We start from the raw sequence: 15,305 nt of genomic DNA, 5'->3' as shown, positions 1-15,305 counted from the left end.
AAAAGAATAGGATTAAATTTAATGCAGAAATGTTATTCATATTATAATGATGTCTTTTAAAAAAAAAAACTCTGCAATAATGTAAATTCAACTTTAACAATGCATTTCATCACTTCCTAGAATGTACACTCACTGGTATATTTACCTATTTCCAAGACAGTAAAAACTCAATAATCTACGTTCCGTTTTTGATAATTACCCCGTGCTGTAACATAATGAACTAATGAGAATACAAGTGTATGTTTACCTTCTATATTCATTATGATACAACTTATTGTATAATCATTAAAATACCTTTGCTATATGTTCGACGTTTCTATTTACTTATGGAAATATCGATCAAAGTCTAATGTTTATACATGTATGTCTTTAGATTGCCTAACATTTAGGAATATTTATAGTTTAAAAACAAGTCATTTTAAGGGCAGACTCTTTACAAACCGAAACATTACTGTCATTTGATATTTGATACTTTCCAACTGTACAAATTATGCTGCATACATTCCCATATATATCCGTCAATGTATATCTTTCTGAATTCTGCTTGAAACAAATGAGAAAGTCTGAGTAATGATACTTTGCGTTTTGAACTATCTTCGGAGTTCAGAGCTTTTTGTGATTTTAGTCTATACCTCCTGTTTTGTGACAAAGTTACAACGTATCACTATCGCTATAGAACATTTATAACACAGAAACGCACTTACACAAACTACAATAGTCGACACAATATGCAAACCGCAGAACAACAGCAAACAAATTTCATTAACGATAGACGCAACCTGTAGTAGTTTGGCTTTAGAATATAAAGAGCCATCGCGACCGTCCCAATTGTTAATAATGTTTGGCTCAAATAATTATATTTTGTATCCATATTTCCGCGAAGGTTATCATGTCAATTCTTAATCAATAATTGTCAGTATATATACTTAAATTTGAACAGAGAAAAGTGATTTAAAGTGTTTTACCAAAAAAAAAAAAACATAATTTCATCACTGAAAACTGCATGTTGGTTGGCTTTTTTCTTTTCTTTTTTTTCTCTGTTTTATCCATACCAAATGCATATCAAATCGGTATTTTTTTCTTAAACTAAATTTTTCTGTCGAAACCATTTGGAAGTCATCTCGGTTTCTTGTTAAGTCTGTGATTCGCAGTACTCTTTTCCCGGTAAATACATTAGTAGTTAGGCTTTTTAGTTGTTTTTTTTTGTTTAATTTGTTTCATGTTTTCAATAACGTATTGTTTTTCAATTGTCCTCTTGCTATTTATGCCTCTATAAAAAAAACTATTGACCCTAACGTGTTATATTCTTATGAAGTTAACTGAACAACTTAGCTTTGATTTTTTCAATTCGTATATGGTAACCAAAACATTAGAAAGATACATACTTCAATATATTTGTGTGTATCAACAAATATATCATATCTTCTAGTATAGAGCTTAAAGATTTATGATCCTATATTATAAAGTTATATACAGTGATATTGAAGTTGTTTATATAACACAGGTACCCCATGTATGAAGAATCCGGTTTTGGAAACCTAGTTTCTGATGGTACTATCGGTTATTCTGTCATTGTTTTTTTTTAATTTGATACTAAATATGTTATAGATAATGCATATTTTAAGGTTTTTTTTGTCGTAGAACACACCGAGGGGTGTCAGGATTGATCAAATGAAAGACCGACCGGAGGGAGGTCTTTCTTTGAACAATCCTGACACCCCGAGGTGTGTTCTACGACAAGAAAAACCTTAAAATATGCATTATCTGACTTATATACCGTCAAAAAATATTAATTTTATACGTTTTGTAAAATTTAGTATCCTATTTTACCGACAACACTAAAGTGGGATATTCCTTTCTAATGCGTTCAGGTTTTAAATGCGCCCTACGGCTCATTTAGAATGTGAAATAAAACTCACTAAATAATTTAGATATAAACCTTTTAAAAATTATTATCCATACACAAAAAAAAATATTACTGTAACTGCATGAAGTAAGACACAGATGTATTGTTACCATCCGATAACGGTGTATGACAAATACAAGACACATTGTCAGTAATTTATTGTACCACATAGCTTATGGACAAGGGGGAGGGGTATGTTTTTTTTTCTATTTGTTATGTTATTTCTATCGCGGAAAAGTGGTTATTTTTTTAACAATTTTATTTGAATCGAATGAAAAATTCAGAAAGATTGTCTTTTGAATAGCAATACATTTTATTAAAAGATAATCTGGATATAATTATATACCCTCCGCACCTGACCATATCGTGAGTTACGTTAATGTTATTCAATAGAATATAAGATTATCTTATCATGCTTATTAGTTGATCATTTGATAGAGTAAAAAGGTATACGTAAATTTAAAAAAGTTAAGAACTGACACGAAGACGAATATAAATACATGTAGGTCACAGTATGATTTCCTATTCAGTGTGTATCGTTCTGAACATGCATGAAATATTTGCCACTGGACGTTAAGCAAGCAACACAAAATCAATCAACCTTTTCAGGTTGACTCAATAAGATCTTCAAAATCTTACACACGAATATGTTAAATCTGGATTTATTTTATGAAAGTCTACATTAAAATTCATCTGACATATATGATAATGTTTCTTTATTGTAGCGATAAATTCACAAAACTTCACGTTATTTATTTCTAAAATTAAAATACGGGACTACAATGACGGTTTCTTTTACATCTTTCATCGATTGAACTTTAAAAAATAAATTTCCAAATCGGCAACAAAAAACTATTAGACGAATTAAGTTTTGAGGTAATTATATATTGCATATTTATCAAGGAAAATAATGACATCACACAGGTCATTATTTTATGCCTTGGAGCATATATCATTGAAACATGGTATCGTCCGGGTTGATTCTGAAAAAGAATGACCTGTCGTTCTGAAAAAAAATAACTCCATATAGGTATATAATGGAAAGTAAAGACCTAAATATACACGTTCAGATATAAATATGTAGGGAAAAGTAAACTTAAATTTGGCCTTTTTTACTTTGCTGGATTCGAGCGTCACTGATGAGTCTTTTGTAGAAGAAACTCTCGTCTGGCTCAAATACAAAATTTAATCCTGGTATCTATAATGTGTTATTTAAATGTGTTCGGTTTTTCAGTTTGAAAACAAGTTTTTACTCCTGATATTTTACCGTTTAATTTTAGAAGCACGAAATAGTCTTTAGGATCAATCGTATCAACGATGTTTTTTTCAAATACGTGCAATATAGCATTTACATCGGAAGGTTATGTTCTGTAAATGTTGTGTAGTCAATTAAGCTATAAAAAAGTAAATGAAAGAAAATAAAAAAAAATACGAAGTCCTATGCAATTAAATTGGTGTTTTCATATTGCCACATTCATGACGCGTTTGAAATGGCTGATTGTCAGTTTGTAATGGTACAAACAGTATAGTATAATTAAGGTGTTTTTTGTTTGTTTCAGGTTAATATATTTTCAAACGTTTAAGTAATTCCAAAATGTGATTTTGAAATTACCTTTTTCAGTGTGTCAGGTAAATTAAGAAAATGATCTATAGTTCATTCTACAATATACCTGATAGTATCAATTAGTTTCCTTTGGTATACTTTTATATCGATTATAAAGTCACTTAAACTTTTTTATTTCAAGAAATATATAACAAGGCTATGTTTGGTCAATTTCCGTCTTCAGTGGGTCTCTAGTGTTTCGCCATGTATTTGATAGGTTATATTTGTGTATGCTTTTTTCTCCTGAACAAAGTGGTAAAACATCAAATTGTAATATATAGTGCACATGTAGGTTATCGTGTTCTAATCAATGGTATGGTCATGGATAAAACCTATACAAATTAAAAATAAGTTTTACCGAGTAAAGAATGATAACTCTAAAAATTTATTGGATCTTTTTTATCAAACGTTTTCTTGTTTTTATTAGAAACACTTTAAATGAGCAATACATACAACACAGATCACGTGTATTTCGGAGATAATTGAAACATTACGAAAAACTTAAGTAAGAGAGGGATAAAAGATACCTTACAAGAGACAGACAACCAAGCTTAAACGATTCGTCAAACACTCCCATTGTACTAACTCATGATGGTATATAATGTGATAGTTAGTCCGGTTTGTACATTTACATGCACCACAACTCAAGTTAATTATAAGACCCTATGTATAAGAACGGCACCTAACACAGTTAACACATACTGTTAAATATAGCTTAAATAATTGCCCGCTTTTTTTTAACAGCAAAAATGTTTTTTTTCCATTAGCTACATAACATGTTTCTCATTATACATTTCGTCTGTTGATGTCTTGATGTACATATATATTCATAATTTTTTTAGATATCAGCACAGAACGTTAAATCTGCAAATTAACGGAACCATTTTTTTGTTCGTTCTTCGCTTCGATTCAAACTGGTGGAAATGGGATATGGACACAACAGCACCTGCACTATGTCCATCGCTCTAGACCACTCGGCCATTTACACTGAATTAAATTAATCAGCTTTCGGTGGCCTGGTGTTTCTTTTTCTTGTCAGTAGAATTTAAAGTTGTAACACAGTACATGATATATTTGGCATGACAATATAATTGAATTCACGTTAGATAATATATATCGTAAATGATCGTAAGATACAGTACTAGTAACAGAAACATGTCTTAATAAGTGACAGCTCAAGGACAGATCCATCCATTAAATCACCAGTGAAGGCGATAGCCGGCTGAAAACACATTTTATCTCCATAATAACTCGAAATATCAGACAAAAATGTTAAATCTGGAAATTTGCAAAATTTGACCTCATACTATTGGGATATAGAGACAACACCCCTGCTCTGAGGCCTTTGTTATAATATATAATATAGTGTTACAACTCTAGATTCAACTGACAAGAAAAACACTGTTACTTAAAGCTGAATTTTCTAGTATTTATCTTATCTAGATATAAGGCTCCTGGATCAAGACGTGTAGTTGAGACATTGTACAATTTAAATTATGTTTTGTTTGCTGACTTATTGACTTATTGTCATTTTTTTTTTGGGAAAGAGTGGGTTGTAGGTTCATTGTCTGGTTTATGTCAAAAACAGCTTTAGCTATACATGTAAAACATTGAAAATTGACATGTTTGAAGAAACACAATCTCTTTTATAAACTATATATTTATTTCATAGAGGAACAATTTTCCCAAATCATAGAACATTTAGTAAAGTTAAAAACTGCTCTATTTTGCAATCATTCTGATGAGCACAGTATCAAATGTATTAAGGAAAGTCAAACAAGTAAAATGCGTTACATGTACTGCAGCCATTCACCTCTGCCTAGCTGATTGTAGTCGTCCCTTCTTCTCTGGTAAGTTTCACGTTTCATTTCGTCAGGATGAAAATCATTGCCACATCTGCTGGCGTAATAAATTTCGGCGTCATTGACATTTTCTTGCAAAGGCGTAGTACTATCTCTCTGATCTTGGGTGATACTAATTGGTATAATTCCGATCCGTTTCCTGTCGCCAAAGCGTGACCGGAAGTGAATGCAACAGTTGAGTATGTCTATTGCGATCAAGAAAACCATTGGAAGAACGAGAAAAACAATGCAGCCCCATCCTATAAATTGTGAAGATTTTCTTTTGTCTACCGATGAGTTTTTCTTCCGTATCTCTTTTGATACAGTTTTTTTGTCAACCGAGATCTCGGATTTTATATTCTTGTTGAAATCGTCAATGACTATTTTCTTTACTTCAGCATCTGTTATATTCATTCCATCAAGGAAGTGCCATTTTGTATTTATTAACCTCTTTGGGCATTTACATAACAGTTTCCTTGGTCTCATTCCTAAAAAAACAAAAGGAAAAGTGTTTTTATCTTGTGTGATATTTCATTTGTTTAATTATTGAGTAAATAGAAGGCAAACTAAATCTAATATTAAATTACGTATCAGCAAAATACGTAGATGAAATAAATTGGACTTCATTGTAATGGTAAGTTATATATTTTTGATAATTACATAGGAAAGAATTTGCCTTTGTTTTTGTAGAAAACGCTAAACTCAAGCTAAAGCTGATATAATCAAGATGTTGCTATTAGTTCAGCATTTTACATAAACTCTTTAAATATTATCTGTGTCGTTTTAACAAACTCTTAACCACAGTTAATTTCGATATAAGTTTATACGAGTTTAAAAGAAATATGCATTTAGAAACAGCACATGAAATACGATGTATCAGGAAGATGACGAAAATTCATTTCACTACATAGGACTGACCACAAATGGCCTGACGAATGATAACGAAGAATTAGACAAAACATAGCAATATTCCGCCTGGGCTAGGGTGCTACAAAAAGTGACGTTTGAAATGAGAAACATAAAAATATAATATCAGTGGGTGAAAATTATTAATACGTAAGCCTTACAAACTTAATATTAAGGATAAATACGAATTCATTGTACGTCATACATTGAAGCTTTCATACCTTTACATATTTCTGGCTCTGAGCATGCTCGTTCTTCCATTTCTTTACCAGAACATTTCAAGCCATTACATGTTCTCCATCTCCTCTGTTTACCATCTTCTGTATCTTCCCGAATACAATTTACTTCACAGAACGTCCAGTCATTCCACATACCCCATTCTTTATTTGCTACAAAATACCAATGTTCATTATAACTCTCCTGATTAGTTAAATGATACAACTGCTTATATTTATGCAAATCAATAAATCAATCATAATTATTGTGATTAAATGAAAACTATCAAAATTTGTTTGCTCAACATACCAATATGACAGTTCTTGTCCATTCGTTTTTTTGATGTGTTTTGTCATTTGATTTTGCCATGTGATTATGGAATTTCCGATTGGATTCTCCTCTGAGTTCAGTATTTTTGTGATTTTACTTTTTACTTCAAGCAGTGGCATTTCTGCATTTTTCTAATCTTTATTCTGGCCAATTTTTTATTAAAAAAAACAAAACAAATGAAGGTAAAGTAAAAAAAGTGTTTTTGATTTTGAAATAGGTTGAACAGTGCAGACATTTTTTGCTATTATCTTATATTATAATGCAATTATTTTGTATCAATGATTCTGATTGGATGACAGTTAACGTTAAATTCTCTATCTCCTTGTCTGTAACTAAGGAAGTCGACATTTTGAATTACTGAATGTATTGACATGTAATTTTACAATTATAAGCAAAAAAACTCACATGTTGCACCTTAAAATTCACTTTTTATCAAACTTTATTACATTCTGAAGCGACACAGAAGCCAGAAAACACCCGGTGTGTATGTTTGACGCCGGAAGCATAGCTATGACGTCACCTAGTGTAGGGACCAAAGAAGATAACATCTTTTCGCGGAATTTTCTTTAATGAAGATTTTACACTGAAATAATGATTGAAATTTAATTATGAACTTGTTTTGCATTATAATAGAGATAACTGTATTGTATTTGAAGCTTTTGCAGACGTCCATCGGTAGTTTTACTGTCGCAAACACCCGTTTACCTGTCTCCGCTCCGCGTCGCCAGGTAAACTAAATTTGCGACAGTAAAACTACCGATGGACGTCCGTAAAGCTTCAAATTCAATACAGTTATCGCTTAATTTTAAATATTATTTATTTAAATAAAGAATATACCTCCTGCAGTTGACGATACTATATCTGTTGTTGCATGCATTGTGGTCTGAGTTAATGATTTTTGTGTATTTTCAGTAGTCGTAGTGGTTGAATATGTGGTATTCAAGGACGTACTCCTCGGTTCTGTCGCTGAAGATGTGCAAGTGTTTGTCATATTCATGGGTGTATCTTAAATGAAAATGAAAAGTAAATGAATCTTGAAGTCGTAGCCGTTACACTTAAAGTCCTGGTACTTCTAGCAAACAATGTGCCAGATGTTCTGTCTCTTAAAATGGATTACTATTTATATTATAGGTTGAAAAAGATTAGTTACATTTTCACAAATTTCAAGTCTGGTACAAAATGTGTTCTATTTCATTACTGAATCAGTGATATTATAATAATACGCCACATTGCTCTACTTTTTTATCTGTTGCTTAGTTACATATGAGGTAACTATATGTAAAAGAAATAAGTAGTATGTCAGAAAGTCAAATTGTTTTGCAAACAAACGTTTGTACTGCTGATCACATGGATGCCATTAAAAGAAAAACATATAGTTACATTAAATGGTTAATCTTATTATAATACATAATATTTAGATTTCCGAAGCTATATTTTAATTGTACTACAAATTTACTTACGGGGATAATGTTATAGAGCTATTATGAGTATGTTAACTTAAAATCGAATAAATATTTAAATAAATGCAAAATTAGCGTCTTCTATCGCATCAAAGGTGAAAGTGAGACAAAGTGAAAGTCTTAACCCACAAGCCTTTATTTAAATCTTTATCAACAATACTGAAAATTGTTAATAAAGCTTGTTCATCCGCAATACCTGAAAATTCTTCAGTTGAATATATGCCAATTGTGCTGTTTTATTTATCAATATAAAGGAATAAATTGATTTATAATTACTGTTTTGAAAAATTGCCAACCAATTTAATGCAAGGTACAGGTGTGCCTTAAATTTTAACAATGCATATATTTAGTTTCAAAAAATTACACATTCTGCTAAAGTTACCAAGTTTGGAAAAAGACATCAGCCATTGATAGTCCGATTGTCCTCCACAATTTTCCTGGGGGTCATCTGGGCATTGAGTACAATTATTCTTCCCGTTTTTGTTAGACGCCACTGGTTTTTGTTCTCCACAAAAACACTGCTTTAACTATAAAAAAAGGATTAATATAAGAAATTATAATATACTGATAAAATGTCCTTTGAGAATTGTTTGACACTATCACGCTAAGTATGTAAAGACTTTCTAGCGCGAGAGATTATTTGTAAATGCACATGTTTCTCTAAAGGAAAATTTACCTGTTCTAATGATTTCACTATTGTGATTCTTATATTCGTTTAGTTTAAACATATCTTTTATAGTGGATTTTGAAAAAATTAGTTGTATTTTAAATTAATTCCTTTGCAATTTTTTTTTAATTTTTCAATACCACTTTGCTGATGCGAGTGCTGCCTTGTAACGGCACTAGCCTGCTCTTTTTCGAAACCTATAAGGTTGTCTTGTACGTGCAACAGACATTGCTTTCTCTTGACACGGGTCAGTTATTAATCGTCCACTTCCGATGGACTATCATCGTTTCCCAAGACCGTACTCGTAAATGGTGTCAAGGGAGAGCCTAACATTCAGTACTATTAGAGTATGCAGAGTCCAAAGTCAGTAATATGTTTCATCGAAAAACATTAACAACTCTACCATTAAATGGGTGGAAAATTACAACATCTACGAAAGAAGGACAAAAGATACCAGAGGGACAGTCAACCTCACAGATAGAAAACAATCTGATAACGTCATGGCCAAACAAGAAAAAGACAAACAACAGCACACAAGACACAACATACAAAACCAGAGACGAAGCAACCCGAACCCCACCAAACATTTAGGGTGATCTCAGGTGCTCCGGAAGAGAAAGCAGATCATGAAGTGTTTTCTTCTATAACGCGTGTTTGCTCTGCCTTTGTTATATACCTTGTATATTCTTTAATTGACATTTCAAAATCAATATTTACGGACATATTAAAAAAGAAGCATGTTCAAATAGTATTTCTTATTGTTAAAGTACCCATTAGCATGTTAATAAATAATTCATTGAATAACTTAAATGCATATATGTTCAAATAATCAAATAAAGAATCAATGTAGACATCCAGAAAAAATTAAAAGACGAAAAGAAAACTGAAACCTATCAAATAAATTAAACATACGAAGGAAAGCACATATATAATAATTAAGTATGTAAGAAAAACACTTCTGGTTTACCTGATATTCATAACAAACACAAGTCCTTTTCATTAATCATTTTAACGTTTGGAGAAAATCCTAATGAGCAACGTTTATAGTTGATTTCGACCAAAACTTGCAAGTCCTTGCAAAACGCATAAGATAAAAGATAAAAAATACGGCGATCTCATTTGATCGATTAATATGTACAACATATTGCGTTGTATTTAGACATAGCTTTGCAGAGATTCCATGAATATGTCATTTGATCGCTGTGGTTAAATTATAACAATATATTTTTCATATCAGACCCCTTATCAGCCCGAGTGCCGACAGGCTGGTTAGATGAGTTGGACCATGGGCTGAGAAGGGGTCTGATATCAAATAAAATGACATGTTTCATTCATTATATCATATACTTCAGCAGAAGTCATACAGATAAGAAAACATTTAAAAAATATATAAAATTCATTTATTGTATTATTTTTCAGTTTTGCAGTTTTCAAATATATATTCCTGTTTCCTAACATTCCGTTCTTTTATTTTACTTTGTTATTTTTTTCAATAAAATATACCACTGAGGTTAATTTTCCGGATTTTGCAGAATGACGTCACTAAGCTTTTTGATAACTTTTAAGAAAGGCATGCTATAATAACCGGACGCAGTTGGAATAAACTGGAAGCAGTTGATATATACCGGAAGCAATTGATATAAACTGGAAGCAATTGATATATACCGGAAGCAGTTGATATATACCGGAAGCAGTTGATATAAACTGGAAGCAGTTGATATATACCGGAAGCAGTTGATAAAAAAAGTTGTATCACACGGCTAAGACAATTCTTCAAATGTAATGAATAAATTCATGTACAAATCAGTTTTATCAAGGGATACAATTATCCCATTATTTTCTACTAAATTATGATAATAAGACCTATCCACTGCGATTAGGTCAGTATTGTTCACTATATTATCGTGCCATCAATTCAGTACTGTTCTGTGCCTTATCAAGTATTTTACTATTAATAAGTACAGGTAAATAAAAACTACTGAATATTCTTAACATGTTACATTACAGCAAGCGAAAGGTTTGAAGTGTACTGAAGCTACTACAGTGAAAAAAGCTGAAATTACTTAACGAATTATACTTTTTTTTTGAGTGCATGAATAGCGAATAAAATTGAGAATGGAAATGGGGAATATGCCAAAGAGACAACAACCCGACCATAGAAAAAAAAAAACAACAACAGAAGGTCACCAACAGGTCTTCAATGTAGCGAGAAATTCCCGCACCCCGGAGGCGTCCTTCAGCTGGCCCCTAAACAAATATGTGCTAGTTCAGTGATAATGAACGCCATACTAATTTCCAAATTGTACACAAGAAACTAAAATAAAAAATAATACAAGACTAACAAAGGCCAGAGGCTCCTGACTTGGGACAGGCGCAAAAATGCGGCGGGGTTAAACATGTTTGTGAGATCTCAACCCTCCCCCTATACCTCTAGCCAATGTAGAAAAGTAAACGCATAACAATACACACATTAAAATTCAGTTCAAGAGAAGTCCTAGTCTGATGTCAGAAGATGTAACCAAAGAAAATAAACAAAATGACAATAATACATAAATAACAACAGACTACTAGCAGTTAACTGACATGCCAGCTCCAGACTTCAATTAAACTGACTGAAAGATTATGATTTCATCATATGAACATCAGGCACAATCCTTCCCGTTAGGGGTTTAGTATCATACCATCATAACATATATGAGAAGATCATAGCCCGTGTCATGCCAACAACTGGTTTTTGAATAAATGTGTTTAGTTCCGATGCAAAGACCCTATAAGTGAATCAATATTAACGCCAAAATATGCAATCTTTAATGACCTGACAACAGTATCGTAACTATATCCCTTCTTAGTAAGTCTATTCAAAGGTTCTGTTAGTTTTTGAGGTGAATACTGACACCTTTGTGCTTTATAAAGAATATTTCCATAAAAAAATGGATGTGAAATACCTGAACGTATAAGAAGTCTGCATGTTGAGCTATATTTACGAATGATGTCCTTATACCGATTATAAAATTTAGTAAATGTTTTGACTAGTTTGTGATATCGAAAACCCTGGTGTAATAATTTTTCAGTAATACATAAATTTCTCTCGTTAAAATCTAAAACATTGTTACATACACGAGCGAATCGTACAAGTTGAGATATATAAACACCGTAAGATGGTGACAAGGGAACGTCACCATCTAAAAATGGATAATTAACGATAGGAAATGACAAATCATCTCTTTTATCATAAATTTTAGTATTCAGCTTTCCTTTAATGATATAGATATCAAGATCGAGGAAAGGGCAGTGGTCATTGTTAGTATTAGCTTTATTTAAAGTAAGTTCAACAGGATAAATTTCTTTAATATACATACTGAAGTCGTCATTATTGAGAGCCAAAATATCATTCAAATATCTATAAGTATTATTAAATTTGTTTATCAGATGTTGTTTCGATGGGTCTTTGCTTATTTTTGTCATAAATTGTAACGCATAGCAATACAAAAACAGGTCCGCAATAAGTGGTGCAAATCTTTATAACTTCATGCACAGAAGAAAAAAAATCATTTGGCGTGTCGTGATAGTAGCATAAATAAACATATCAATATACATTTCATTATGCAAACTTCAAAATAATCTGAACAAATTATAAAGAGTTTCCTTTGAAACATGGAATGCCAGATAATCTAGATCAATTAGAGCAAAACTGGATAAGACATGATAGTTTAACGTGAAAATTATTTGGATCCAACAGCTAAATAAAATTGAGAACGGAAATGGGGAATGTGTAAAAGAGAAAACAAACTGACCACAGAACAGACAACAACAGAAGGTCACCAATCGGTCTTCAATGCATTTAGAAATTACCGCACACAGAGGCGTTCTTTAGTTGGCTCCTAAACGAATATATACTAGTTCAGTGATAATGGACGTCATACTAAACTCCAAATTATACACAAGAAACTAAAAGTAAAAATAATACAAGACTAGCATTGTAAGTATAAGTCACACACGAAGAATTTTTGTTGTTGTAGTTTTAGCAAACTAAAATGAGGAAATAATAAATAGATTCAAAAAGCATGTGTCATGAGCATAAGGAATTTATTCTAAATGAACCATGTTTAACAAACACACTTACAAATGTTCCATAATACAGATAACTTTCACTTGCTTCTTTACACTGTGTTTTACATAAAATGTAATCATCATGTAGATCGTTCCATTTAACACATGTCCATGATTTATGTAATTTATAACATAATTTACACACTGACAAATCTGCAAAATAAGACAAATAACATATAGAAACTTGACAATGTTGTCCGTTAAAACTCAGATTAACTAATACCTCAGCTTCTAATCGTAATTCCCCTCAAACAAGTAAAATATCAGCAAGTAAATATATCCTTTATATCAGTTATAGCATTGATAGTCAACTCTTAAATTATACGCAGTCTCGATGGCTTATATATTGACCTACGATTTATAACCGTATATAGAAATAACGTTTTAATACATGATAAGAAAATAACTTTTTTGACTTTTTGCAACATAGTTCTAGCTAATATTTTATGTTTGAATTCTGTTTAGATGAAAAATAGAACAGTTTCAGTTTTATAACAGATAATGGATGTGAATTATCAAAAAATATTGTGTAAGTAATGATAGTTTTTATAAAATATGATAAATATTATACAATAATGAAATAAATATGCACTGTCATTATGAATGTTATTGATATTAAACCAGTAATCATACTTGAGTTTATTTCATTTCTTTCACAATACGACAAAGAAGATATATATCGTTCACTGCTGATAATTATAAGCCCTTCGCTGCAGTTAAAAAGGAATGAAAATTTACAGAAATATATACAGCCAGATATTTTTTCTCATTGTTAAAGGCCGTTAAGCCAATACTTTAGTACATCTACTTCAATTGTACTTTGGTAGATAGTTGCTTATAGTCTAGTCAAAATAAGTTTTAACCTCAAACTAATTGCAACAGAAAATGTGTTAGTTCTAATCTATAGCATTTAGCCCAAAATATACACAGAAAAATCTAACATAAGAAAAACTCTAAATCAGCATTTTTAAATCCTATATGGAAATTAACATTGGAAGGGGAGATAACTCTGCAAAAATGAGTCTTTTTTATCCGTTTTTGATTGATTTTCCTAAAATTTATGTTAAGTATGATACTTTGATGGGGTTATAACTTCGTATTTGACTATATTATATAATCATCTGCACATGAAATGTACAAAACCGAAGTGTTATAAGTAATTTTTTTGGGGGGTGCATTTTTCGTTGAAGAAATAGGAAATTTGTGGCTTTGTGACTATTTTGAAAACAAAATGTGAAAATTTCGTATTGTTTATATCTGTATATTATATTTGTTCAGCATCTCTACCTTGTTGAAAAAAACTTAGAATAACAAAAAGAAGAATATTTGCTTAATTATTTTTATTAAATTTGAGATTCTTCTCCTTGACCTGTTGAAAAATTCAATAAATGGTCAACTCATGAATTATGAAGTCTAGATTGTAGCTTGATAAAATATATGAAAACACCTTTAGAGTTGTTTGTTATATTCTAAAGACTGTTAGAATATCAATAATCAATACATTCTGTTGAATAGAAGCCGTAAAGTTATAATTTTATATCAATTTTTATTGATATTTCTGCCTTTTTTGCAGAGTTATCTCCCTTTTCCAATGCAAATCTCCATAGGAATTTTAAATTGTTATTTTTTAGTCTTCCTCAAGTAAGATTTAATTGGACTTTTTCCTGTGTATATATGGGGTATAATGCTAAAGTTTAAAACTTAAAAATCTTCTGTTGCAATTACTTTAAGGTTGGGGTCAAATTTATGCTAGATTGGCTGGACTATTATTGGCAATCATACCACACCTCTTTTATATATTAAATGGCATGAGAAGAACACAAGAGAAAATCACAAAAATTACTAGACGAGCAATATTAACCAAAGGAACTCATAATCCCATTAAACAACTTTAGTGACGTACATTGTACATGTAAAATGCCCTTAAATGGTAACATTGGCATCTCCACAAGAACATCTTATCTGTTATTCTTGGCAAGTAAAATAAATATTCAACGGATGGTTTCTACTACATATCTTTATTGTATTTCATTTTCAAAAAGATGATATTTTTATTCAAACATCAACAAATTCAAACCTTAACCTGTATATTGATCAAGACGAGTCATTCAAAAACGTCTTGAATACCTTATGTGATCTAAGAGAGCAAACAGTTCCTGATGCATATCTTAAAGAATGCATGAGTTTTTTTTAAATTAAAATTCTGGTGTTGGTCGAAATCGATCATGTAAAAACCCCGGAAAAATGTATTGCGGTCAGAAAAAGT

The 15,305-nt window shown here is 31.2% G+C and overlaps 1 protein-coding gene across 1 annotated transcript; it reads right to left on the bottom strand.

Annotated features, from left to right (window-relative positions):
- Positions 1-5,234: 5,234 nt before the first annotated feature.
- LOC139494320 (uncharacterized) lies at positions 5,235-14,982 on the bottom strand. Its single transcript, XM_071282486.1, has 6 exons — positions 14,943-14,982; positions 13,053-13,192; positions 8,645-8,789; positions 7,640-7,807; positions 6,478-6,645; positions 5,235-5,838 (listed from the first exon to the last, which is right to left on the bottom strand). The coding sequence occupies exons 1-6, from the start codon at positions 14,980-14,982 to the stop codon at positions 5,300-5,302; spliced, it is 1,200 nt and encodes a 399-aa protein (XP_071138587.1). The 3' UTR covers positions 5,235-5,299.
- Between the last annotated feature and the right edge of the window lie 323 nt (positions 14,983-15,305).

This window comes from Mytilus edulis, chromosome 11, assembly GCF_963676685.1.
Source record: "Mytilus edulis chromosome 11, xbMytEdul2.2, whole genome shotgun sequence".
NCBI classification, from domain to species: Eukaryota; Metazoa; Mollusca; class Bivalvia; order Mytilida; family Mytilidae; genus Mytilus; species Mytilus edulis.
This window is presented reverse-complemented; position numbering and strand designations above follow the sequence as displayed.